The following is a 27,367-nucleotide window of genomic DNA, read 5'->3' on the forward strand; positions in this document are numbered from 1 at the left end:
TTACCATACCAGTGTTAGGTGTGAGAAGTTGAATTATGTATATATTTATGTATATCCACTATTAAGGCACGTGTTTAAAGCAACTTTTATTTTTCTTGATACCTTCCCAATAAAGTCATGGACGAAAAAAGAGGAGCCTTAAAAGATAATAAAAATAAATACTGCCTGTTTTTCGTAGTATAGGCATAGCTTAGAAACAACTAAATAGTATTGAACATGAGCTGGATAATGATCACAATATTTTTCAGCTTTTTTTCAGGCCCTTTTTTGAAAAGGATCACATCCAGCACCACCAAATTCCATAGTGAATAACGTCACCTCAGAAGCTCGGAGCTTCAGGTCAAAGTTATGGACTGTCTTTTTCAAAATCTGCCACTTTTGCTGGTGTTTTTATTACTTCAATTTGAAGATGTTAAGTAGTTTGGAAAAATAACAAGAGAAATCCTTTGACAAGATGATTTGATGATAACTTTAAAGATCCTGCTGTCTCTGAGACTAAAATTCTGATTCCTCCTCAAACTAGGAGTTTTAGTTGCTGTTACCACAGTTTCTGTGTCTCAACACCGTAAAGCAAATAACTTGTTAAAGCAGAACACATTTCCAGACAATGAGGGACTGATTCCCTCTGGTGTTACACTGACTGGTAAAGAAAAACAATATAATAGGACTCTTTCCTTTCTGAGCTTGTATATTGGTTGTTGGGATGATTTTTGCTGCTCCCCGCCCCCCAGCATTTAATGCTACCATCCTGCCAGTGCTCACACTGCCTTTAAAACCACATGAAGACAAATTAATGGTATAAGCAATAACCAGGAAAAGAGTAGAATGACTAGTCAGCTTTCTAGCACCCATCTGACAGTTTGGATTCTTTTCCTCTTCTGCAATTCATGGCACTCCCTAAATAGTCATATGAAAGATTAATAAAGACCAAAGACACTTAATTTTGCCTCAAAAAATCCTTAAAACCCTTGAAATTTAGGAGTACAACAGCTCCGTGTAAAAAGTTTCAAAGCCTTGAGGCTTAAGACTTGCCTAAGACTTGGTCCGTTTGACTTCTCCATATCACAGCCTTGCATGCTAATCTAACACTGACTTTTGCATACTCATCTAATACTGACTTTTGAAGGACCCATCTCTCTCTGTGTGAACTCTAAGATATCTGTATGAAAAATAAATGGCATTTAGTTTACATTAAGTATTCAATCTGGTTTTATTTTTCTTTAAAGATTCTTCTTCGGTCGCAGCAAAAGAGCAAGACTCAGAGTTTCCAGCAGCTGAGGAAGAGCTTGGTGAAATGGTGGGGATTGGAGAGGGAGCACTTCAACAGAAAACTATTTCAAAGTCACTCCTGTACAAACCAACCTGGATGCCGCAGAGAGAGGCAGCAAAGGACTTGCACTATTGTTGTTCAGTTTTATCTCCTGATCGTTATTCAGGCTTGTTCCCTGGAACAAATGACTCAGGCCAGCCACTCTTCCCTTCTGGATGGCACGCAAGGATTGTCGTCGGTATTCATCTCGGGCCCTGCGTGCTTTGTGGCTCCTTTCCTCATCTGCGGCTTTGGAGCGGCGCACTGGGTGGAATGAATGGGAAGGGTGGGGAGGAGAGGCTTTAGAAATACAAATAACCATTTACCCTTCCTTATAGAACAGCTTACTATCTTTATTCCTTATGTGACCTGATTTTAAGAATTACATTCAAATGACAATGCACTATCAAAGAGGTGGCTAACGGGATGACTTCCCTGATGCTTCAAATACAGGTCCACCACGAGAAGCAGCATGCCACACCTGAGCTATAAATGATGTGATCGCTACTGGCAATAACTGTGCCTCTACATACTACGATTACATCTGACACTTGCTTTTGGCTGTAATAAGAGAAATTCTGCTTCGGGACATCTTTTCTATTGGCAGTGCACCAAGTTCTATGTTTCAAGAAAGAATGTTAACTACCGCTTAAAATTAAGCCTGTGTTTAACAGAAGTCTTTGCAACTATGCACATAACTGGAATTGCAGAAGCTACTCCCAAAATTTACAATTATAAAAACTATCATGTAGCTTTCACTTTTTGTGGTTGATGTTGCTTTCTTTCTGAATGGCATATGCTATCTCTGCTACAGTACTTAGAGCCACAGAAGTCTCCACCTTGAAAATTGGATTCAGTAACAATGGAGAAATTAATAGCCTTTGGAAAGGGCATGCTGATGCTATGGATGGGGTTGTCTCACACCTGAGTCTCTGAAATTCCATATAAAGAACCAGAATCTCTACTGGAAAACTTAATACACACCTGAGCAGGGAGTTACGTATTTCCATAAGCTGAAATGAGACTGCTGCTCTGGCCATTGCAAGTCAGGCATCTGTCACTAAAGCTTCTTCATTTTAAAGCTAATGTACAAACAATCCTGTATTCAGAAGGGTATAACTTGAATGCACCAAGAATTGTACTGCAAATATGCGTCATCTATCAGCTCTTTTTTGGTGCCACAAGCCCCATTTTGACGATTTTTTTGACACACAAATAACTTCAGGCAGGCAAATTATTCCAGTGCAAAACAAACCTTTAACATCCAGTGAAGCAAATATTAAAGCAGTAAGCTATTGCCTCCAGCAGCAATTATCAATCCTGCCATGACTATCCCAGTTTAGATCATACCCAGTTCATAAAGTGCACACACTATTTCTTACTCTGTTGTGATTGTACCTGTGACTAGGAATGCATGATATAATACCAGACAGCTGCATTTCATTAGGCTGTTCGCATGCCTCTGGTTTACACTCCTGACTTAAAGCAAGCATAAATATAAATGGATTTGTCCAAATTATGAAAAGGTTTAATGGAATCAAAAGTGCTCAAAGCAAAATGAAATGAAATAAAACCCTCTGGGCAAATGAGGGAAAAAGACCTTTAAGCTTAGAGTTATACAATATTATCATAGATAGAAAGATATACAAGACTAAAAGCTCATCAAGATAGCATAATAAACAAGTCATAGATGCTTCATAAGAATACAACTGGCAGGATTTCCATTCACTTAACTACATACCCTGTAGTTTTACCTAAACACAGTAACAAACAACTGTACAGCACAGAAAACATGAGTAAGAGGTTTCACTATTTATCTTACAGGTCATTATTTTTAAGGGTAGATAACGTCATCTAAGTGTGCTACTTCAATGGCTCAAGTATATTAGTTACAAAATTTCTGTAATTTATCCTTTGTAAAGCCACTCAGTAATTGCTGCTTTAAATGTGGACTATGTGTTTGCAATGAGAGACAGCACGAAAGATGAGTGCAATGCAGCTTGGTAAGACATTTAGAAACCAGTCAATGTTTGTCACAATCACAGTATACAGATTGAGGACAGGCTGCCTGGGATTCTTTTCTACTGATGTACAGGCTGCCTGGTAATGAAAAAGGCAAGGTAAATTCATGGCCCACTTTCCTCAGCAATAGATACTCTTTTCGACAGACATTCCTACTGTGTTTTTACTAGCTAATAAATCTATACCATCAGAAGCTAGTGACCGGGACTACATTTTCCCAAATTTTAATATTTCTTATGACAAAACAATGGGGAGAGGAAGCATAGTTTGCAGCTGTCAAAATCAACATTCAGAAAACTTTTTGAAAGTATGTATGACACACAGCCTTCCCTATCCATACATATATATGTATATGTGTTTACGTATATATATACACACCCATACATGTGTATATGTGTCTGTATATATGTCAGGATAGGGAAGGCTGCATGCCATGGATATCTAAATGCATGCATATAGATTTCATAGATATATATACACACACACATATATGTACACACATACATATGTGTGTAGGCATCTCTTCCCAGTTGTGAAGAAATTTTATTGAAATTGCCCAACTGAGGTATCTGAAGAATTGTATTGCTGACCATAGGGACGCACAGGTTCTCTTAACCCATTTTTTTCCTCATTTTGAGTCCTGATTTTCTCCCTTTCCCAGTCCTTATAGTTATTCTCAGAAATCCCTCTCTCTTTCCTCACATTCCTCTATCTTTAGGAGTTGTCTAGTACAGCTCCTACTGCGGATCTGTGTTGCTATGTTATCTGCAGTTTCCTTTAAAACTCTCTGACTGGTCAAAGGACTTTGTGTCGGGTATTATCATCAAAGTCACCGGCATCAGTAACTTGGAAATAGTATTGTGGATAAAGATTCATCCAGCCATTGCAGTCAGGAATCCACAAAAAAGTTTTCCATTACACTCCAGACAAGACGATGTGTGCCACATGAACTGTCCTCCCACACAGACATCTCGCACAAATTTATCTAACTTGAGAAAGTCACTCAAAGTCTGAAGGTAAAACTGGACTTATTTCTGCAGCAGGTTTTTCTTACAATAGAATTTAGTGAATATTCATATTTGTCTCTCTGACTTTGAACCATGTCACGAGAAAGAAGAAATTTATGTCTGGATCAAGTCTACTACAAGTATTCTAAGATGGAAAAAGCCACAAATTCTGCATTACTTGTTGTATTTCAGGACACATCATAGCCTTTCTCACAATACGAAAGCAAAACTAGTCAGGACTTCTAGTACTGTCTTAAGTAGGAACCGGTTACTTTTCCTGACTAGCTGTCCTTTTACAGTAAATGTACTCCTGGCATGACCCCTGTGCAAAGCATTAAATTCAATAGTCAATATTTCCAGTTGGGGAGATTAGATATTTGAATGATGTCTTCTGTCCTTAAAATCTCTGAACCATCACCACACTTCCATATATATAACATCAAAAATTACTGCAAATAATGGTTTACATTTTCTTCATCTTCCTTTTACATTATGGGATAAAGTCAGGGCTGACATTCCCACAAGAGTGGGAAACGAGGAATTTGATTTCTCAAGCTCACAGGAAATCTACAGTTCAGCCACGTTCTGTAAGTCCATCTCCACTACCAGTTTTCTCTTCAGGTGTTGGTGATACCAACACCGGGTGCAGCCACCCCCAGGGTTTGTAAAACAAAGCACACTTCTGCCTTGATGGCACTGTAACTTGAGTAGAAATGCCTGGGCTGTTCATATAAGTTAGGTGCCAATATGATTGTAGCTGCAGTAGAACAGGCCAAAAATGGGTTACCAAACCCTCCCGGAAAACTGGTAAAAATATCCAACCTGAGTTCTGTACTGTCATGATTGCACGCTTGTCATTACTATAAATAAATAGTTTAAAGCCAACTTGGACATGTCTACATGACCTGGAGTGTAAACATTCTAACAACAAAGAAATACAAAACTTGTGTATGCAATAGCTCTTATGATCCTATAGGTCTCATTTTGAGTTTGCCTTATTTTCCTTGAACAGCTTACGAGATTCTATTATTCCTCTTTGCTAACTTAAGTTGTCTTTTGAGTGAAAATGCAAGATGGCCTTTTATATTTTCACTTAGGATTGGAAAATCCCTATTAGCAGTCCTGACAAAGTTCGAATATCAAATCTTTTGATACAGAGGAGGATTCATTCGTGATGTGCTGCAGCTGAACTTGATTACATAATTTGTGAGATACTGGAAACTCTCCATTATCTATTTTGTGCTTTTGAAGAGCTATGACCTACAGTCAGAGCTATGTGAAAGCAGAAAAAAAAAGTGCTATGAATATGCATCCTCATTTTTAAATTGTTTTGTTTCAGCTTTACCCTTGTTAAGAGTTCTTGGATTTTGTTTATGAGCAATTCAAAATGACTACTTAATAGATAAAATTCAGTCTGCAAATTTTCTGAATACACATACAAATCACACGGTGTTTTTCCCATTCCTAATTGGAAAATAACTTCGCACAAACACTCTGCAATATGGCTCCAGTTCAGCAATCTTATGAGAAAGCATGTGCATAATCCCATCCCTGTTCAACAATGCACTCTGAGACCTGGCGTTCAGTAAGCACATACTTAAGGTTGAGTGCTTGCTTGGTTAATACATAGCTGAACTGGGGACTACTCACTTTAAAATTCAGCTCCTGCCCGTAAACTCACTCACTCGAGTTTCCAAGGAAGATAAGCACCAAACATACATGCCTTTAAAATTCAGGCAAAAATAAATTCATAGACATAGTTTGTAGAAAAACATAAAAATACAACAATATAAAAGAAGCTATAATGAGTCAGCTTGGTATCCTACTTCCAACAGAGACCAAAAGTGGATGCTTAGGGAAAGGTATAAGAATACATCAAGTCACTCAATTCTATTTACATTTTTACTAGAATAGTTTTTGTCTGGAGATGAGTATAGCTGGTCAGATGGTATCTGAGCATTTCATTGCTTGATGCAGTTCGCAGGGGTTTGTAAATGTGCTAACAGTATGCCTTTTGCAATGTTCAGTCAGATTAATATTTATGCTATAGTTTTTCCTATTATGTTTTGCAGATTCCTCTTCTGCTCTCACAGAGGTCACACTTAGACACTGTGATATAGCGTATTGTTTACTGAATACTCTAGAAGCCTACAAAATGGAACAGCCCGTAAAAAGGTCCAAAACTAATCAGAATATACACACTCCTCTATCCAAACTCAGCCTTAGTTCTCACTTCTCAGTTTCAAAGAATAAGAGCTCTCAAGAGTGGACTCTGAATCAGTCTTTTCCTCTATTCACCTTTTCATTTGCCAACCAATGTACGTGCTCCACATATTAACTCACAACTGCCCTCTAAAATACCCCAACATATATCCATTATATGAAATCAAAGTGTAGAATTGCTCTTACTTTTTTTTCCCCCCCTTTTAGTACCGATTCCTCAAGTTATTCTACACTTGTCATTTAGTATTTTAAAAAGCACTAAAATTATGTATTTCAATTAACACAGCAGTTCCATGGGCTTTTATTGTTATTTGGCACAATCAGGCAAATGGCAAAAGCAAACTGCACCAAACAACAGAAACTAATATTAGCAACACTTTGCTTACTGCCTTGGCAATAAACAGCTGAGGGATAATGTGATGAGGAGAGATGAATCCTCATCACATTCTAAATTCCATCTACTAAATAAATTAGTAGTGTCATCAGTATCATTGCTACATTGGCTCTCCACAATAGCTGCTCTAGCACTGCTGTTCCTCTTCAGTACTGACCCCCCAGCACTGTTGAATATGAAGGACTGACTTCAAGGAGGCAAGACACAAAGGAGCCTGGCTTTGTTCCTAACAGGCAGTATGGTTTCCATTGCAGGTGTGTAGAGACAAAAGACCTTAATATTACATCTGCTTGTAATTCTTTTATGTATTCATGCATTTACTTATTGCTTGAAAAAGGTGACAAGTGGATAGCTTTGCCTAACTTGACTAAATTTCCTCTCAGTGTCCCAAAGGACTATTTGAGGACAAATGAAAGGATTACCATAAAAAGGAAAAAAAAAAACCTGAAATTGAAATCAAAAGTGAAAAATCTGGGAAACCTGAGGTATTAGTTCACTCACTTCCAAATATGTCTTATTGCCTGTCTGCTGGAAGTTCTGGCTTCTGCAGCAAAGTTAAGGAAATGGAAGATGTTAGCATTCCTCAGGAAGCTTGATGCAAAGTCTGATGGCATAGTCTAAACCAGCCAGGAACTGGTTTCAGATAAGGCACTAAACACTGCATCTTCATATCTTAAGTTGTCACACCCATTTGCTAATGGAACACAGTTTTAAGCCCTCAAACCAACTGGGATAAATTGAGACACCGAGATAAGCATAAGAGCATAAACAAGGATGTGATACACTCTAGTCATTAGTCTGCAGTTAGTTTAATGCTAAATCAATTACTGATAACAGCATAAACTGTAGCAGCACAGAATTTATAGTAGGCTGGAAAACCCAACTGTGGTGCCGCCAGCTAGAAGGTGCTGAGCTTTCCTTTTGCCAGAGCATCACTGTTATTGATGGGCAGGCTAGACAGCTCGAATTTGTGTGAGCTGCAGTTGGTCACCCCTTTGACCACAAGCAGACAGGTCTTTAGGTATTGAGGCACACACTGAAGACTGAAGCATACAGAATGCTCCACAGGCTACACAAGAAAAAATACTAGTGGTAGATTATGCATATGATGCAGTCAGAGGTGTTCTGACAGGCCAAGAATGCCGTCAAGAAATCATGATCAAAACTTTTTATAGCTTGTTCCTATCTTCTCTGCCTTCTCCAATAATTCCTCTATCGCACTTCTGATACCTGTCCCTGTACAACCAGCACGCTATGAGAAAACTGAGACAACAATCTAAAACCTCAGTTACCTCTTTAATCCAATAGTAAGAAAACGATAGTTGGTTTTAGTAATGTAGTTTTATTGACAATGTCAGTGTAAAGATAGGCTGGATTTTTTTTTTATAAAATGGTTGCAAGTGTATTTTTTTTCTTATCTACCATCACAGAAATGCAAAAGTACATAATTCCATCCTCTATGCCAGCTGATGCTAATTGATAATTCATCATTTTCTACAAAACTGAAGGGCTATTTTTTCCCCAGCTCATTCTGCTCTTAAACACCCAAAATACAGGAAGCTACAGTTTTCCTTTCCAAATAAACACATACACCTGGATTTAAATAATTCTCCAGGAAATAATTACCTTCTCTCTATTGACAATGTAATATACAGAGGTTTTATTGATCAAAAAAGAGCGCAGCCTGCTATGAGCTTGGAAAATTGCACCAGTGTATCTTACGTAGATTTAATTCATGTTGTACAGAATGATTCACTATCTCATCAATCCCAGGTAATAGGATTTCAGTAATTAGTCTTCAGGAACTCCTGAACTGATGACTAAAACTATAAAATAAACTCATTGCATATTTTGAAACAGTTCTTTTACTTCTGTCAGGAAATAGGTAACACACCAGCAATATTTTTTTTTTCCTATTTCATGAGGTATTTCATGCAACACATACCAACTATCAGTTCCCTAAAACTCCATTTTTATTATTAGTTGATTAACTTTTGTGTTATATATAATTGATACAATAACCCCATGACCCTACTTGAGCTAAAACTTTCCAATCATAACATTTTCTTTTTCTGCAGAGTAATCAAATCAGTATAGATGTGGCAAATAGAGAATATTCTTCCTCCAACAAAAATCCATAATTCTTATCGCAAATTTCCTACTACTAAAGCCAGCTATGCAATAGGCTCCAGATGGAGTAGACGTACATTTTATTCACAATAACATATTAAGTCTTATTTACTCATAACGTGGACCTTTACTTACCTAGAGTAAGTATACATATATAGTAATATATTTTTTCTCTTCCTTATGGGCTTTTAAAAAATCACTAATGTATTTTTAAATTAACCACAATGATGATGATAATAAAGAGTTTCAGGGTGGCTGAAAAGGAATGCCACCTCCATAGAGTGAGATCATCATCGTAAGGATCTTTTTCAGGACGACAACCTAAGTATTATTTATTGTAATCTTTTGAAATGAAGTGAGTTTCAGTCTGATATCATAGCTTGACCCCATCATCATATGGAAGTAATTAAAATACAGATGAAGACAGATTTTACCTCTTCAGAAATAGATGAGGATAAGCTGTCAAAAAAACTGTGTCCAGAATTATTATTACTAAGCCAAAACTGTTAATTAATTACATTAGACAAAAATTATCTCAGTCACCGTACACAAAAAATTTTTTCAGTCATTGACACGGATTCTTATTCAGAAAGAAATGTGAAATTGGTAAACTCACAGTAACTTCTGTTTGTAAGGTCAAGCTGGTAATTTCCTGCAAAATAATACAGCATTTTGCATTGCTCTAGGTAGAAGAGATTTTTGGCAACAGCTTTTTCCATTCTACAAGGCTCCTTTTATTTGCTTTTAGAAACACATTAATCCTGTGAAGGTAATTTTACTTACACTGTTCTTCCCACTCCTGGTCATCATCGCTGTGTTGACTATGCTGCTGAGCTTGCTTGAGGCTCAGGTACAACTCTTTTGCTCGGATTTCTTCCTGCTGCCTTATTTGTTCTTCACCCTTTTGTCTTTCCTCTTCTTCTCTTTTCTAGGCAAAATGAAGTAAAACAGAGGTGACTAAAGAGGAGAAATGTGCCAAAAGTTAGGGCACTGCTTCAGTCGCTTCCTCCCACAGAGTAGCTACGTTACCTTGGACAAATCATTGCCTTTTCTAATAGAAGAGTGTTGAGATGCGCAGGTATCACAGGAATAAGGAACACATAAGTATCTAAAACCTGAAATCTATATGGAAAACATATTTTATCACATGGCAGCAAAGCCCGGACTATCCTACAGTCCATGAGAAGCGCTCATTTTTAGTTCACATATACTCCCATTGGAGATGTCACTGTCACTCAGACAGTATACACATCATCTACAGAATGTGTAGAATTCAGTAACTGATTTACTGGTGTTCTTGGTTTAGCAACTGTCACCACGTGTCATCATAACCAACACAGAGAATGATGTTCTCCAAGTACCAAGATCACCACATTCTGGAAGAAAAGCCAGATTCTTCAGCACGTACCAGACACTTCGCAAAATGTAGCTAAAAGTAACATGCAAAAAAGTTCCCTTCCAAGAAGAGCTTAAAGGAGATGGCAACCTGATAAAGATTGCCTCTACAGCTGGCCTTCTGCCTACTATCAATAACACAGGAGCTTGATTGGTGCAGTAATAGGAACCCCTATCTGTTTTTTAATAAATTTTCCCTGCGAAGAAGCCCATTTAATTCATTGCTCAGCTGAATCCCCCCAAAAAACCCAAAACTGAACTTTGTGAAAGTGTAACTCATGTTATTGACATAATTTGAATTATGAATAAGAACGAGGTTTTATTTAATATTATAATGGAATCAACACTATACTCTTCTGGGTAAGAAACTTATGGATAAGAATTTTCTTATAAGTCACAGAGTAAAATCACCCTGAATTACTAACCGAGCCACCTAACCTAAACCATAAGTAAGGGAAACCCAAAGTAGATTGTGAGTTGTTGCAAAACATTAATCAAATTTCTAGGGTGAAGCAACTGACATCCAGTTGAATAAAATCTGGTGAAACTCTGACTCTGCTTCCTTTTGGTGGCATTTTAATGTTTCATTACAATGGGACCAGCAATAGTTGAGCACAGGAAAAAAACAAACAAACCAACCCCCATGGTTACTTTAAACTCGAAAACAATTTTCTCAAATGCACCAACATGTTCTATCAATCAGTTGAGCTGATATATTTGAGCAAATGTTTAGCTACAGACTTTGTACTGGTAATTTCTTTTTTCTTAAGACATGTATGATGTAAAGTCTGAAAATTATGTTCAGATGGGACTGCTCCTGCTCTCAAAGGGGAATCAGACATATTTAGCTTCCTTTTTATTATATATATACACACACATATTTGTGCACTGTGAACTTTGTGGAAGGGCATATTTTCTAAGTTTGAAAACAAACTTTCATCACAGTAGGATTCACAGCATAACCGAAACAATCCATGGTCTATTTTAATAAGTACTACAAATATGAGCAGACACATTTAAAAATGAGGATAAAAACTGGCTTCTATTATTCTCTAAACTCAGTCGGCGAGTTCAGGAGAGGCAAAACTGAGCTTTCATGATGTTGCTCATAATCCTGCAAAAAGTAAAAATGGAAAAGTACTCATTCAAAGGTTGTCTCTCCCATCCTAACACCCACCAGGGCACAAATAGCAAAAAGCAGCCCGAATATAGTAATACGCATGTCCAAACAATGTTATTGTTTAATGCCCCTAAGAGGGACTCATACGTGATTTCCCAATGGTGAAACAAGTATCTGGCATGCCTGCCTGGGAAACAGGAAAAAAACCTTTTGTCCACCATGGGGAAGGAAAGGATTTTTTTTTTCTCTCCTCCTGCCCTGCCCCCAGTTCTCTCTAGCCCTGCAAAAGTTATCTGTTGTTAACCAGAAACCTGGAATTGAAGGAAAACAACTCTAATTCTTCTCAGAAGACAGCTTTCCACAGCAAATATTGCTGTTTGCAACCTCTAGAAGCTCAGTGAGGGTCAGAAGGAGCAGCAGGAGTCAGGACAGTTTTGTTGTTCTCGTCATGGGTCACAACAGCACGTTTAAGGAGCAATGACATTGTATTTGCACTAACATGGAAATAACAATGTAAACCCACGTGTGAACGAACAAGGACCGGTGTCTTGAGTTTCACAGGGATGGCTTGCTTAGGAGTAGTCAGCCAACTGACATGGCTCTAAATGCTTTTGTCCATTGACAACTCAGAGAGACTGAAAAGAAGCAATTTAGCAGTGACAAGCAACACCATCTTCAGAGTGGGAAAGCAGAACAAATGCAAATCTCCACCCTTTGAAAGAATTCAATCACTCTTCCATTTTCCTAAGTAACATAAATCAACATTTCTCCATTTAGTACAGCTGAATTCCACCAGTTCACACCAGCAGAGGATCTGTCTTCTTGACAATACAGCAAACCAAGACATGAAAAATTGGGTATTAATAGTGATGTCCCTGTGTAGAGAATAATAGTTCCATAACACATATGATGAACAATAAATTAGGCTGCTTTTATTATTTCCGAGAAAGAAAAGCTTAGTATTGTTCTTCAGTAGTTTTTTTATATTTTAATGTTAGTATCTCTGATTATTTCTACCATCATCCTCCCATTGTTATCTCCCGAGTCCTAAAAGGATTAGTTGAGTGGACAGTTCATTATTTTTGAAAAGTCAATGCTTTTAGGAAGCACTGATTTCAAAGCCCAGCAGCTTCTTCAGAACAACAACAAAAAAATTTACAAAGGAAATTATCTTTTTACATACCCCATAAAATTAGGGATTCTATATTTCAGTTGCTAGGAAATAGCTTTTTTTTTTTTTTGAAGTATGCAATCAGCTATTCTTTATTCTTATGAGGAGAATATTTATTCACTTAGCTTCACTACCTAAAAAAATCCAATACATCTAAGCTACCTTTTCAGGAAGATGGACAGACACAGGGGTAATCCTGAGCTATCAAAGTGTTTTCTATTCAACATCTCAAACCACAGAGTAAACTTAATACGGGAAAAGAGAAAAAAAAAAAAATCTCACAGCAGTTTCCCTGAATCACACAAGAGTTTTATCACAAGTTGTGGGTTTTTTTTTTTAATGTAGCTATTTTTGAAGCATTTGTAGTAAAAAGATGACAGTGTCCAAAAAAAAAAAAAAAACAAACCCACAAACCCTAAAACAAAAAAAACAACAAATCAGAATTCAGGTAGAGTTTGAGTTCTTAATGGAAAACAGTAATGCTTACTGAGAAAATTCTACTTTTTTTTTGTGAGAAGGAGGAGATTTAAGTCAAAGAATAACACCACCAAAAAAAACCTCAATGCTGGCACTTGATTCTGAATTCACAAAACTTTTTCACATCATCTCCCTTTTTAAAGCAATCAAAATTTTAAATTCTATTTATTCAAATTAGCACATGGATGCATGTGCAAGTATATTGTGCAACTCCTTAAAGGTGTGCGAGGAGACGCAACCCTCGTTAGTATGACACAGGAAAGAATAGTCACCCTTTTGTCAAGTATGAGTAAAGTATATGTTTGTATTTAAAACGAACAACTGAACTGGAAGAAGACAACCACCAGTTTATCTGCTTCTCCCCATGAACCCACTCCTGCTCACCAGAGCCAAGAGTGAGGATATAATAACCTACAAACATCACCTTCTCTCTGGCAGTTGAGAGAGGCTGTACTGCGTGCAGTGACCCTTTCAGCCCTTCCAGAATAATTAGGAAGGTGACAATTCAGTACCTAGTTCCAAATCGTCAAGAAATGCTAACTTGCTGCAACAAATCACACTGGCAAAGCCACAGGCAGCAGTAATCCTCTCCAGCTTTAACTCCACCAGAGAATTCGCATGCTAAATGAACTTACCAAGCCTCTGGCAGTTGAGCATTTACCACAAACTTGTTACTTGTGACTGTAAACGTGTGCCCCACAATGTCTGATAGCTTTACTACAGCCGGCTCTAAATAACATTTAATACCAGCCATGGTTAGCTTCTAATGTTTTACTCCAGTGCAGTGGAGAGGAGATTAGGTCAGCATTTATTTTTTTCTGCAGAAAGATTTTAAAAATGCAGTGAGGAAAAGCTAAAATACAGCAATGCTTTCTCTTTTTTTTTTTTTTTTTTCCCAATGGAAAACTGAGCTTCTGGCTGCCATGGCTCTTGGGGCTTCTCTGGGGAGTCTTACGGGATGCAGGGCAGCTGAATGACTGCCGTCCTGCTCAGGACAGGACCTACAGCCACATTTGTTATGGCAGTCCTCTCCGAAGCCAAGGATGCCCGGGGCTCCCTCCGTGCTTCAGGCTGGCAGGAAGCGCTCCCGGCAGCCCTGAGGGCTCGTCGGCCACATTACAGCTGCTGTGAGTCTCCCGAGACCCCCCAGCAGCCACTCCTGAGCCAGGGCGGGCGTTCGGGATACCTGCCACAGAGCTGCCAGCGCAAGCTCAGCCTTCAGACCTGAGCCCGGAGGACTCTCTGCTCTGAAGGAGGGAATCTGGAAATCCCGGGGCCCCAGCTCCGGGACAGCCTGTCCTCAGCGGGGCTGACACAGCCTGAGTCCAGAGACCGGCGCTCTCCACAAACCCACCCGGCGGTTCCAGCAGAGCTACGAGTGAGCATCAGCAGAAATATGTCCACCTCCCGCCCAACCTTTTTCTGAGAAAATTCTCTCACTTGCTCTGGGAAAGAAAGTGTTAGCAGAGTCGTCATTTTCTTCTCTGCCACCAGTGTCTCAAAAGGAGCCCTGGGTTTGCATCGCTTCACTGCGCACGCATTGGCACAGCGACAAACATACAAAACGCAGTCATGCTTTATGTAGAAGTTATGTTTCGGTCATGGATATGCCCCAGGAGATGTTAGTCACACATGGCGCATACAGGGAGGTAACAACGTACTCTGGTTCAAAGACCCTCTTTTAGATGAGGTAGAAAACAAAGCTAAGGACTATTCCTGACTGGGAGAGATCGGAGGTACATTGCACGTGCTGGAGCAAACTCTGCTGGGGTAACTTGCCGTAGATCCAGAGACAAACTCTTAGTAGATTGACACTGGATCCAATGACAGTGTTGGTCTCTGGATCTTAGGGACTCTAAGGGGGTCCCTCAGACACCCTAAGGGACTCTCGACAGCTTGAATTCCTGACATGTAGCTATCCTCATTAGTGGCTCAGATTTTCCTCTTTACCCATGGAAAATATCAGAGCTTTGCTAGCCTTTACTAGCGATCTAGCAGCACAATCATTACTGATCTCACTGGGGGAAGATTTTGCTTTAAAATTAATATCACAGTTCCTCACAAGTAGGATATAAAACCCTTAAGACTTGATTCCCAGCAGAAACAGCTGCCTCACTTCCAACATTGGTAAAGAGACAACTGCATAGAAAAAAAGAATTTCTGAACTGTGGTTACACAAAAGAAAACAAAATGAAGTATTACTCAGTTGTTGTAATTGCAACTGAATGGATGCAACTGAGGCATTTTCAGAATTAACTGGGTGCCAAACACCAGCAAGAAGCTGTTGTCATATTCCCGGATTCTAAATATGCTGTCCTTGGGAAAGAGTTCAGGGTTTTCTTGGCACAGCAAAGCACTGAGCTGAATTTACAGCTTATTTGCACTTAAAGATAACAGGCCCACTCAAGTGGTTGATGTTTACTTGGAGACAAGAGGTTTTTTTGATATCAGGACAGAATGCTCACTGGTATATCATCAGAAGCTCACAGTAGTGTAAGTGTGATGGTGACATTTTACTGTATTGCTAAACTCTACACCTGGCAGCAACTGCCTGAGGAATCAGGTCCACAGCACTTTTAGGCACAGTAAAGCACTCAGACATGTGTTGAAAGCCCATCCAAGTCAATAGGACTGAAGTATGTTCTTTCTATTAAGCATAAGCTGTCCTTATTAGAGATTTCCTGAACTGAAGCACTAATTATTCTGTTCTTCAGTGAAGGTTGATTCTAAACTTGTCATCAAGCCAGAATGAAGAAACTCTTGGATCCACACCTTAAAAAAGCTCACTTCACTCACCACAATCCCAACTGGAATTAAAGGTCACGAACTTGCACCCAAAAAAAAAAAAAATTGCAGAAGGAAATTATGATGCACTGTAATGCTCTTGTTGCCTATCAAGAGAAAAAGGATTATTTCTCCTTAAGTGACACTGATTAAAACTCCTACTAAATATTTTTTGATGCATGACGAAAAACAGCGCCCATAAAAGTTTAGATGCAGTTTTTGGTTAACACACATTTCATCTCCCAAGAAATTTTTAAGCAGCAATCTAGCTTTACTGCCAACTGTGCTTATATTATTAAATTTGGCAGGTATCTGATGCTGTCATACAGATAGTACTTTACTATTAATAGTCTCTTGTTTTATGTAGACCACATGAAAAGCGAGCTGAGAGAGTGTATCTCTGTTATTTCTAAATGTAGCTGATACCACCCACCCCGGCTGGCTGACACTCATACCTTTAATTTGCTCTAGCTCTGCACATTGTTCAAGATTCTTAATGACAGCAACTGATAACAGTATGAAATTATGCCTATGATCTCATAGCCTTTGTGAATCAGCAAAAAGATTAATGATAGTAATTGGCTCTCTTGTTTGTCCTTTGCAATAGGTGCATAAAAGAATAGCTGTCCTTAAACTGCAAAAATAGAGCAGTCAACATTTATATTCTAGTATCATAAATTAAAGGCATTTCTGCTTAAGAAACACCAAGGAAAGCAATACTTTTCTAATAGCACTGGAAAAGGAAACAGGGATCATCATTCACTTTGATATGTGAGATATTATTTATCTAGTGCAGACAGCCCTAAAGTCCAATGATAGGTCAAGAGGAATAAAAGCATTTTAAGAAGGAGTGTTTGTGATACAATATGGTTAGAAATTAAACACATCAGCAGAAAGCACAGAGTTTCAATCTCCCAAGTCAAAATGCTTCAAGAGGATGAAGCATTAACAGAGACTGAACTTTTCATACCCCAGTTTGGAGACCGCTTTAAACACGGTCTGATCATCATCACAGAAGGATGATTACCAATGCATTAGACATTTTAAACGTGTTAAAGTGGGCTTGCTAACTGATCTGCATCTCATTCCATACCCTGAATCATTCATGAAAGGTACATTTCTTCATGATTTCAATGACTGCAGTCATACATGAGTAGAGTCATTAATTCATCTTTTTCTCAACACCTTAGTTCTATTCATTTTCTGGAGTTGGAGGTAGATGCCAGAAATACAACTTTCCTATTTTCCTGTCTAGGTACCTTTCCACTCATTCAGCTTGTAAATATCGCTTGTACTACTTCCACTGCACAACAAAAGAGTAAAAACGGGAAGGAAAAGGAAAGCCAAGTGAGCTTAAATAAGTCAGTAGACAGAGAAGTCAACTCCCTCATATTAGCCTGTGAGATTCACTTGTCTTTGAAATGCTTTTACTGTTTTTAAGTAGTTATACAGCACTATATACAAGATCTGCTCTTTCAAGACCAAGTAATAGATACATTCTTCTGAGTAGCAAAGGTGTGGTGTTTAGAGTACCAGGGATCAGTCCTGCATTTGGACGTCTGCTGGTGGAACCTTATGTTAGTCCAAGTCCCTCCTAACAGATCTCAAATTATAGAAGTAGTTGAAGACCCAGAGCTGGAAGGGTAATTAGACTATGTTGTATTAATAGAGCAAATGTTGGGAGCACACTCAATAAAACGGCATTTAAAAAAAATAACCACTGCATAATATCTTGTTTCCAAACTAATTTTTGAAGCCAAAGAGTTAATTTCTGCTGGGTCTTGTCTTAAACATTTTGGTCCATTTATTTATATTTTTGCAACTATTCTCTTCAAATACTTGTTTTAAAGGAAACCATAGGGGAAAAAAAGATTTCTGTTTCTTTGATAAAGATGTTGGCAACTTTATGAATAGGGCTGAAGAAATCCTGGCCAAAAGTTAGTGTTTGAAATTCAAAATAGAAACTGAACCAAATTCTCACCCCACTTACAGCAGTGCAATTCTTACTCCTGCCAGGCACACAGTTGGATGGAAGATACCTGCTCGCTTCCCGAGAAACAGTGGGAACACAGATCACTGTGACATTACCTTTCGATCGATACGAAAATGAGCAGAATTCAGTACCATTCCTTTTAAACTGTATCAACAACTGAAAAGTTTTCCTTAACAGAAAATTATGACTGCTGGCCACTAAAAGTCTCACAAGTTGCTCACTTTGCTTTTTGAAAAAGTCTCTTTGAAACAGAAGAACAACAGTGAGCTTGTGGACATTTACTCCATCAAGTGCACTGTAAACCAACCACAGAGATATAAGTGAACAGATCTGTATCAGTCTTTGTTCAAGAGGGCTTTGCTTTCCGGAAAGCAAAGGAAAGAGCATTTAATTAGCTGCTCTGCTCATTATTCATACATTAATAAAAGCACTTGAAAGGTATAGTTTCATTACTCGTTGACATCAAATTTCAAAGGCCCTGTTCTCTCCTATGAATTCAAATTAATTCTGCAAAGGTAAATCAGCAACTTTCTGCAGGGGAGGCTTTAGCTTTGTGCTACATAACCACCCTCAAATCCCAGTCCCACAGTTGATAGAATGACAAGCAACTTGCTGACTCTAGTTTGTAATCAAACCGCATAAATTTAACAATGAGTTTTTCAGCATTCTTCCCATCGCAGAGGACAAGGGGGGAGTCTATCTGCACTTTCCACACCTTCAGTCACCATCCCAGGGAGGGAAAAAGGACATAACAAGCTGTCAGCAGGGGAGAGGAGTGTAGACGGAAGTTACTCGATGCAGATCTCCTAGGAGTCATATTTTGCTAAAAGTCTTCTCTATAGAAACCCAGCCTCACAAATCCCGTGCAGTCCCAGAGTGCACAACCCAGGCTCAGAAGACTGTGATAATTTTTCTGCACGCTAAACCAATTATATTTTGTTTTCTCATTTTTAAACACAATTTTATCTGTATAAAGTAATATGAGAAGGGTAGACAATGGCCATCTTTTCCTGTTCAGTTTTCAAAGTGTTATTTTCAACAGGAGAATGTGAGAAAAATATTATTTCAAACCAACATTAAGAAACTATAACTGAGCTCATAAAAAATTCATGATGAAATCAATAAAAAACAGGCAAATGAACTTCTCCCACAGAAGCCAACTGGACTTTTCCCATATGTTGAGTAGGAGAAGGATCCACCCCTCATTATATTAAAGAAAGTAGTGACAGAATTTTCAAGTTAAGTATGTGAACAATTCATCCAAAATACACAAAAAATGTTCAAGCAAACTAACTTAAAATGAGACATTTCACAATTGTACATTTCCCCCCTCCAAGTATGATTCACTCAGCGCAGCTGACTGAACAATTCTGTTAATGTGAGAGCTGAATAACCAGTTTGATAGTCCTGACACTTTTGAATGAGATATATAATTTTTTCACATCACTCACCCAGCTGTTCTGGTGAACACCATGTAGCTATTTGTATATTCCAGGATGAGAAATTACAACTCTGGGTTTTAAAGCGTACTAATAAACATGCACTGAAGGTGACAAGAACTTTGGATCTATATAAAAACACTATTAAAACCCCTAAATTATTCTATGCAAACCTTCAGTTCCTCCTGAATTTTTTCCTCCTCCAATTTGGCAGCTTTCCGATCTTCCATCTCTATTTTCCATTTTTCTGCCACTATTCTGGCTTTTTCTTGAGCCATAGCATCCCGGAATTTCTTTGTAATCTCAGCCTCCTTTTGTCTCCTTCAGAAAAGAATTTGAAAAGCAGAGTAATTTAAGACACTGATTACTTTTTTTAAATGGAGGATCAATACTGGCTTACTGGTTGCAACAATTATTTAGCATAAAACTTCATGGAAGTATAAAAGGAAAAAATTTAAACGTGTTTAACAAGAGACCTACCACAAATCAGATTTGAAGAAACTATCCAGAAAGCAGACATTTTCAATTTTTGATAAATGACTAATTAAAATAGAACCTTCTAAATTAGAAAAGTATTTCTTGGATGTCTTTGAGTCATACCCTATATTTTTCCTTCCCTGGCTGAAAAAATAGATTTTTTTTTTCTGTCAGTCTAGCAAAGCCTGATTGGGAATTGTCTCTCAAATGTCAATGCAAATGTCTACCAGGTTCTTACAGTAGCTTGTTTATGAGTACTTACAACGTAAAAGGAACACAGCACAGGTTGAAGCTTTTAATTCCTGCTTAAACATGCAATGACTATAAGCAAGAAGAATCACATATGAAAAGGAATAATACAGAATAATCTGATATTTAAAGTATCACTTTTCAGTGCTGCGCTGCAGAAGGAAGTGCAGGAGGCAGGTGGCCTTCTTCCCGACAATATCAAGCATCAAAACACTTTTGAATCTCTCCCAAGGCTGGAAGAGGCCCTGTTGGAAACATCAGCATGGCACTTGTGTAATCAGTTTCTGAACTGTTGGGATAAGGATTAGTACAAGCCATATGCAAATAAAACCAATTTCAAAAAGGATTTTACGTACGAAATCCCCATTGTGGGCATAGATGTGTAATACGACAAAACATTTTTAATTCAATCATCTCAAAAACAGATTGTTTCATTGTTATTTATTTACAAACTGGTCAATGGTTTAGCAAAATTCCCCCCCAAAAAAGGTTTGCTTCACTTCTTTTGTGAAAGAGGTTTTTTGGTTTTCGGTACTCAATAACAATAAAATTACATTTTTCACGTGCTGAAAAATTGACAAAAAAAGTGAAAGCAAATGTTCACAAAACGTACTTACCAGTTTTACCCACCATTACCTGCCACCTTTCCACAAGGCCATGCCTCCCATTATGCCAAGTGGACCCTGAATTCAGATTCTTAGATCCTCACCATAGTTCCTCTGCCTCCTTCTGCGCTTGCTGCCTGGCTCGCTCTGCTATTAGCTCCTCTGATATCTGTTCATACGGTTTGTCACCCGGGGCTTCTCCCATAACCCAGACCCAGACCTCACCGTCCTTCCCACGTAGCCACTGCACATGCTTGCCATTACCTGTAACAGTCACCAAGAAGAAACAAAAGCCATAAATACTGGCTCAAACTCTTGTGTAAATATAGATGAAAAGATAGGAGATCTGCAATTTAATAATATTAAGCTTGCAATTTACAATGCAGAATAAAACATTACTAAGAGGTTAGATGAAATCTTCAGATTTGATCAATCTACCATGCTGGGGGGGAAGGGCTTGTACATGCCAGATCACACAATCTTTCAAGGTTCACTGTCCCACAAAAAAAAAAAAAAAAAAAGAATTATTCATTCTGGCATACATTTCCAAGAATTTAGGTATTATGATCCCTTTTCAATTGTTACAAGTACATTTTCTTGCTTTACTCGGCAAGGGATGAATGAAGAGAATGGAAAAAGAGATGGAGCGACGACAACAACCAGTGACATGATGCGACTAGCAATGCCTCAGCACACAGAGAATGTTGAGCATCAAGCATAGAGAGACTTCATCGGAATCCCTGCAAAAAATCCGGGAATTTCCTGCTCCCACTATGTGAAGGAGGAGTTTCAGAAAGCCTGCATACTCCGAGCACACAGCACGGCAGCAGCTTTTCTGTTCAGGTAGGCAGTTGAAAGAGATTAAGTTTCTGGTTCAGTTTTTATGAAAGACACCATGCAAAAAATCTAGTTACTGTGTTGACAGAGTGATTTTAAAAACACCAGAAAAGACTATGTGTGATGAACCTTCGTGTCCAAGAATCAATGACAGCATTCCTGCTGACTACAAAGGGCACTAGATTAGATCCTATCTGAATACATTTTTGTAGTTACATACACTACCTGGCTTAGTGTGGTTTGTTCTTTTCCTTCTGCTTTTGTATGTATAACTCACAGATATTTTATGCATTTTAGAGGTTCATATTAAGGAGTTGGTATAAACACCTCTTATGCATCCATTTTTGTTTTGTTTCTTGCAAATTTGTTGAAACTGTTCTTCACAAAAGGAGATTCTACCACGAAGACCGTTGCCAAGATGGACAAGAGATTTATTTTAAAGAACGCACGCTGACAGGCCACAAAGGCACAGCACTCATCTCACTATATTACAGTCCACGAGATTTCATCCTCTTGCCCAAATATTGAGGTTAGTAAATTGTGTGTGGCCACTTAGCTTCTAGAAGGTAACCCGTCTCGTTTGAAAACGTGACAGAATTGGACAGTTTGTCGTTTTCCTAGGTAGTTTTTCTCTGATGCTCCCATAAGAGTTAAAAGAAACCTGGTCCTACTTGAATGGCCAGTCTTTGCTTCCAGTCTTTCTGAGTCTGTCTCTACCAGCATCAGCTTAGCTACTCTCACCTTCAGCTGCCTGTTGTTCCGCAATAGGACAGTATCCATTTAACCCGATTAAGTTTCCTGATGCACAATCAATAGGGTGTTTTTGACAGCCCAGACTGAAGAGAGAAGACTGCAGGAGGGAACGAAGCGGGGCTGCTGACAGCAAGCAGTGCCACTGTCAACTCACACTCGCAAGTGTTGACAATACAAATTGAAGGCAACTAATATCCGATCTCTCAATGAAAGCTAATATTCCATATCAAATTTGAAAATGTGATTTATACGAATTCCCAGTGTTGGCCTAATGGTACCGGCTTCAAAGGGGGTGTAAATTTAAGCTAATAATGTTTTCCTTCAATAACTCTCAAAAGCATTTGCTCTTTCACAGTGTATCAGATTATGTCTCGGGTTATAAATGTGAATGTATTTTATTGTGGTTCCTATTCTGTACTTTTCCGTGTTCCTGTCAGCACAACATTTATGTTGTATTTTTTGGATACAGCATTTGAACACTGTCTGCTGAGAACTGGGTGGCCATATCATATTTGTCCGTAAGGTTTTCACCTACTGCACTTCATGGTAAAGTATCTTGAGAAGTATGGAATGACTTCCCAGGAGTATTGATCCCACATAACCAATGGCAGTTTTTGTTTTAACAGTGGCCCATGTCCTCTCTCCTGGGAGGAATCTGGGTATCCTAATTGTTCCCCTTTATTTCGTACTTTAAAGACAATTTGGCAAACAACGTGCCTCGTTAATGTATTTGTATCATAACTGGTAGATACAAAATACTTCTACTTTTCTGAGACAACTTCACTACTTCTGCTTATTTATGAGCTTACCAGATGGAGAGAGAATTTAAAAAAAAAAAACTTTCAGGTAAGCAGACAAATTTTATCTTTGCTTCTTTCCAGGTTTTCTGTGCTAAAGAGTCATTAATATGTTTCTCAGAGGCATAACCTATCCATTACTACCCCACCCCATAAAACAGATGGTTGATTTGTAGACATGTCTTGAGAAATTTTTCTCTTTCTTCCTTTTCAAACAATGGATCTCCCTTCTGAAGCTACAGACAGTAGATGTAAAACTTTTGAAAACATCAGTATAACATATTGTTGGTTCAGCACTAACTACTGTATACTACATATACAGTACAGTACACTACTGTATATGCATCCATAGTTCAAGCTGAAAGATAATAGCAATATCAAACAATCTGGCATTTTTAAGCTTCAGCATTAAACAGAGAGACCTCCACATATACAATTTTAAAACAATTCAACTTGAGCACATATACCTTTATTCGGGTTTTTCTTTAGAAAAAGAGAAGGTCTTTTTCACATCCAACTAACCCATTTACTTCAAGAAATGACTCCCATGCAAATCTTCCCTTAAACCTACACTCCCATAAATTTGGAGATGTGCTTTACTGTACAATCTGATCATAAACCAAGGTAGTTTCCTAGCACAGAATAACATTCAAAAATGAGTGTGCAGGGAACGAAATAAGGAGCTCAGGATAAAAAAAAACCTGGCACTGTCAAAACAGAATTCCTGCCACGCAAAAAGTCTTTACAGCCTGCAGAATCAAGTTCCAGTGGTCAGCATCAGCTCTTCTAGGCTAACGATACTGGGCTTGCACTTCTAAACTGTTGAAACAATTGCAAGATCTGAGCTGAAAGTACAGAAAATTATTTTCCTTAATATTTTTAGGAAACTAGTGTCGTCTGCTTTGCAAGCAGAGAATTACCACCATTGAGGGCTGATTATAATAAAATAATTTCTGCTTTAAGATGCCTCTCAAATATTACGTTTTCTGCAAAATAAGGTATTTTGTTAACACACTTTATTTCCAAATGAAACAGAAATAGAAAAAAAAAGAAAAATTCCACTAAATCCAAATGGAAGAGACATCCTGACTAAACAAATTTGAAATCTAGGTGATAAAGAGGCAAGGGAAGCTCATGTTTCCCATTCAGGAGCAAGCTTCTGAGCCCAGTCACAAAGCCTAATGCAGAGTCAGGAAATAAAAGTTAAACTTCTTGACTCCCAGTCTTGTGCCTTGACCACAAAATACTTTTCTTTTCCTGGAGAGACTGAGGCAGCCTGTGAATAATTGCCATTAGGAAGTAGCGGACATCAAAATTAGTCTGGATTGGAGAGTAGAAATGGAAGTCTTTTAGAATCAAACACTGCTTTGTCAGGAAAACGTACTGAATAATTTATCAAGTCTTTTCCATCTCTACTCTTCAGACCAACAATTTATCTGCTGTGGTATTCTACCCGTTTTGTCTAAAACAACTCTGTAGGACCACAAGAAGGCAACAGTAATTCTTGCAGTTCTGTAGCTCCGCCGTGAATTAGTATCTCCCACAGACTTTGCCTAAACCTATATCCATACTGCTTTAAGACCAGTAAATTGGTTACTGGATATTGCTCCTTACTCCAGACAAACGCAAAATCAGGTGTCCCAAATTTGCAGCACAAAGGAATCACAGTAAAAACTTTCTTGGAGACCTACAGCCTGAACCAAGAGCACACACATTTGCATATATAAACACATACAATCAAAAATAACACCAAATCATGTTTTCTATTTGTTTGTACTTACGCAGTCAATTCTATAACAACAGTGAAAATATAAAACAATGCTGTAGAGAGCAATAGTAAACTTGAGGTTCTCACCTATAAGAATTATTAGTCTCTACCAGCAGCACTACTAATCTCATACACACATACACAGTGCTGGAGTGCAACCGTGAGTTGGGACAGAGGAGCAGAACCACGGATTGAGTTTTGAGGTTTTTCTTGTGTTTGGTGAAGCTTTTTGATTGGTTTGGGTTTTTTTAAATGACAGTTTGGGCTATATCTGGCTTCATTTTTTTGCATGCTTCTAATTAAAAGTGCTTCAAAAATAACAGTAATCAGAGCAAATGGAACACTACTGGAGTCAGCTTCCTTCCTGCAAGCTTGTTCGTCATTGCTTTAACAGTTACAGCATCCCCGACAATTCCCATTTCCGACCCATCTCCAATGTTTACAAGGGAACTCCTCCAAGGACCACTAGAGGCCAGATTTGGTGTCAAGTGTGCCAGCTGTGCTGTCACGTAGCCACAGTCCGCCTGCTGAGTCCAGCAAAACGATAGAGAACGCCAAGTAACCCCAAGCGCCTTTCTGTCGTAGGGAGCACCAGAGCCTGCGTCGACTGTAAATTCAGAAAATTAGAAGATTGCTGATTTATCATCTCAGAAACATGGAACAGCATTCAAAGTCTGCTTAAACTTTCTCGAAAGAGACTGCTATTTCCATCAACAGTCTTGCTCCTCTGAGGCTGGACTTCCCACAATAGTTCTCCTACTTGGAAGCTACAGATCTCTGTAATAGCAACTGACTCTCCTTCCTCACTCGCTGGAAAGCTTTGTAGCCATACAAATATCCTTTGACTCTCTCTTTATAAAATATTCCTTTTCTTTTCCCTCTCTGTGCTAGAAAAAGGCTCCTGAAACTTATTCTGCATTTGAAACAGGCTGCATGAGCACCCACTGCTGACATCAAGCTGCAGCCTGATCTGCTTTTGTCAGAGATAAACTGTAGCTTGTGGTGTGTTTGTAGGGTTGGGGGTTGTTTGTTCTTTTGCAGTTTAGATATCTGGTATACTTTGGTCTAAGCACAATGTGTTTTACATGAGATTTTACCCTTGGCTTTCTGAACAAATGATTTTTATGGCTTCTTCAAAGTAGAAGCTTGAAATTTTGATAGTCTGCAGAGTAGATGATGTCCCATTCAAGAGTTTCATTAGCTGCAGGACGTGTGTTGGAAGCACATTGATTAGAATGAAAGTGAGAACGTGAGCTTGAGGCTGTTCTCAGTTCCTTGAGCTTACCCAGTACAACTATTTTATTTAATTATTTTTAAAAAATAAAAACACACACACACACAATTGCACTTCCAAGGAGAAAATCTAGGAAATTACTGTGAGTGTTTCTGAGAGTCTGTTCAAAGGACAGAATGCACTTTTCCAAATGTTAACTGCAGTAAATCCATTAAAATACATACAGAATAATCAGGTAGTAAATGAAAAAAATAAAAATAACATAATCCCACAATAAACTGAAGATCTGCTATAATTAATTCTGTGGTCTGCCCCTGCCAATAGTCATAGGACCATGAACCCCTCTCAAGAATATGTTAAAAAAACCCAATCGCTTCAATTCTTAAAACAACAAGAAAATGTGGGAAAAATTCTGAACTTCTCAAGCGTCCCCACAACATTTCACTTTGCACACCCTTCCATTTCAATGCTGTGTTGTGTGCTTTTCTATTTAAAGGAGGGTTTGCAGAGGGAGAAAGAAATTCAGCTGATTTACATTAATATATCAATAAGGGTTGAAGATCTCAGCATAGCTGAAAAATCAGCCTTCGTAGCTCTCCAGCTGCTTCCTAATCATATAACAAACTCAATCTTCTGTTTATGGAATTACAGCCTGTTACCATGGAAATAATTATGCTGCAATATATCCCTGCAGGATCAAATAAAGGAAGAGCGACTGCAAGAGAGCAAACGTTAAGGGAGGAAACAGTTACTCAAATAAGATTATGGTAATTAACAAATGTAGCAAAGATAACTGTCTGTAACACTCAAAGGTATGTGGGTTTGCATTATCACTTGGTATGTATACATGCAATGTGCACATACAGGTTTGCATATTGTAAACCGAAAAAGAAGAGCAACAAAAAAAGAAACACAGAAATAAAGTGGCATTTATGTGGTCTCTATCTAGCATGTCCCAGATATTTTCTTGGCTCCCTGGCCAAGGCACTCTGTTACACGTAACAATTTTGGAATTTGCCCACTTTCAGCTGGGAGATAAATTCAGAACTCTTTCTTAACGACAATGTTCTAACTCTGTACAATCTAGAGGTAGTCTCTCGTCTGTCCATTTTAATGACCCTTTCAGTGCAAACAGTATAAAATACAGGTACACATCAGGTCAAAGTCAAAGGTTGTAACATCA

The 27,367-nt window shown here is 38.4% G+C and overlaps 1 protein-coding gene across 1 annotated transcript in view; it reads right to left on the minus strand.

Moving 5' to 3' along the window:
- SH2D4B (SH2 domain containing 4B) overlaps window positions 1–27,367 on the minus strand; it is a gene marked incomplete at its 3' end in the record, with an annotated part of 64,891 nt that overhangs the window by 30,645 nt on the left and 6,879 nt on the right. Inside the window, exons 2-5 of the mRNA XM_082002112.1 lie at window positions 20,900–21,059; window positions 19,638–19,785; window positions 9,869–10,013; window positions 1,363–1,573 (exon numbers count right to left, since the gene is read on the minus strand). Coding sequence (XP_081858238.1) covers window positions 1,363–1,573; window positions 9,869–10,013; window positions 19,638–19,785; window positions 20,900–21,059 — 664 coding nt within the window. The remainder of the gene's footprint in view (window positions 1–1,362; window positions 1,574–9,868; window positions 10,014–19,637; window positions 19,786–20,899; window positions 21,060–27,367) is intronic.

This window comes from Phaethon aethereus (assembly GCF_964289735.1).
Source record: "Phaethon aethereus genome assembly, chromosome: 7".
Classification (NCBI taxonomy): Eukaryota; Metazoa; Chordata; class Aves; order Phaethontiformes; family Phaethontidae; genus Phaethon; species Phaethon aethereus.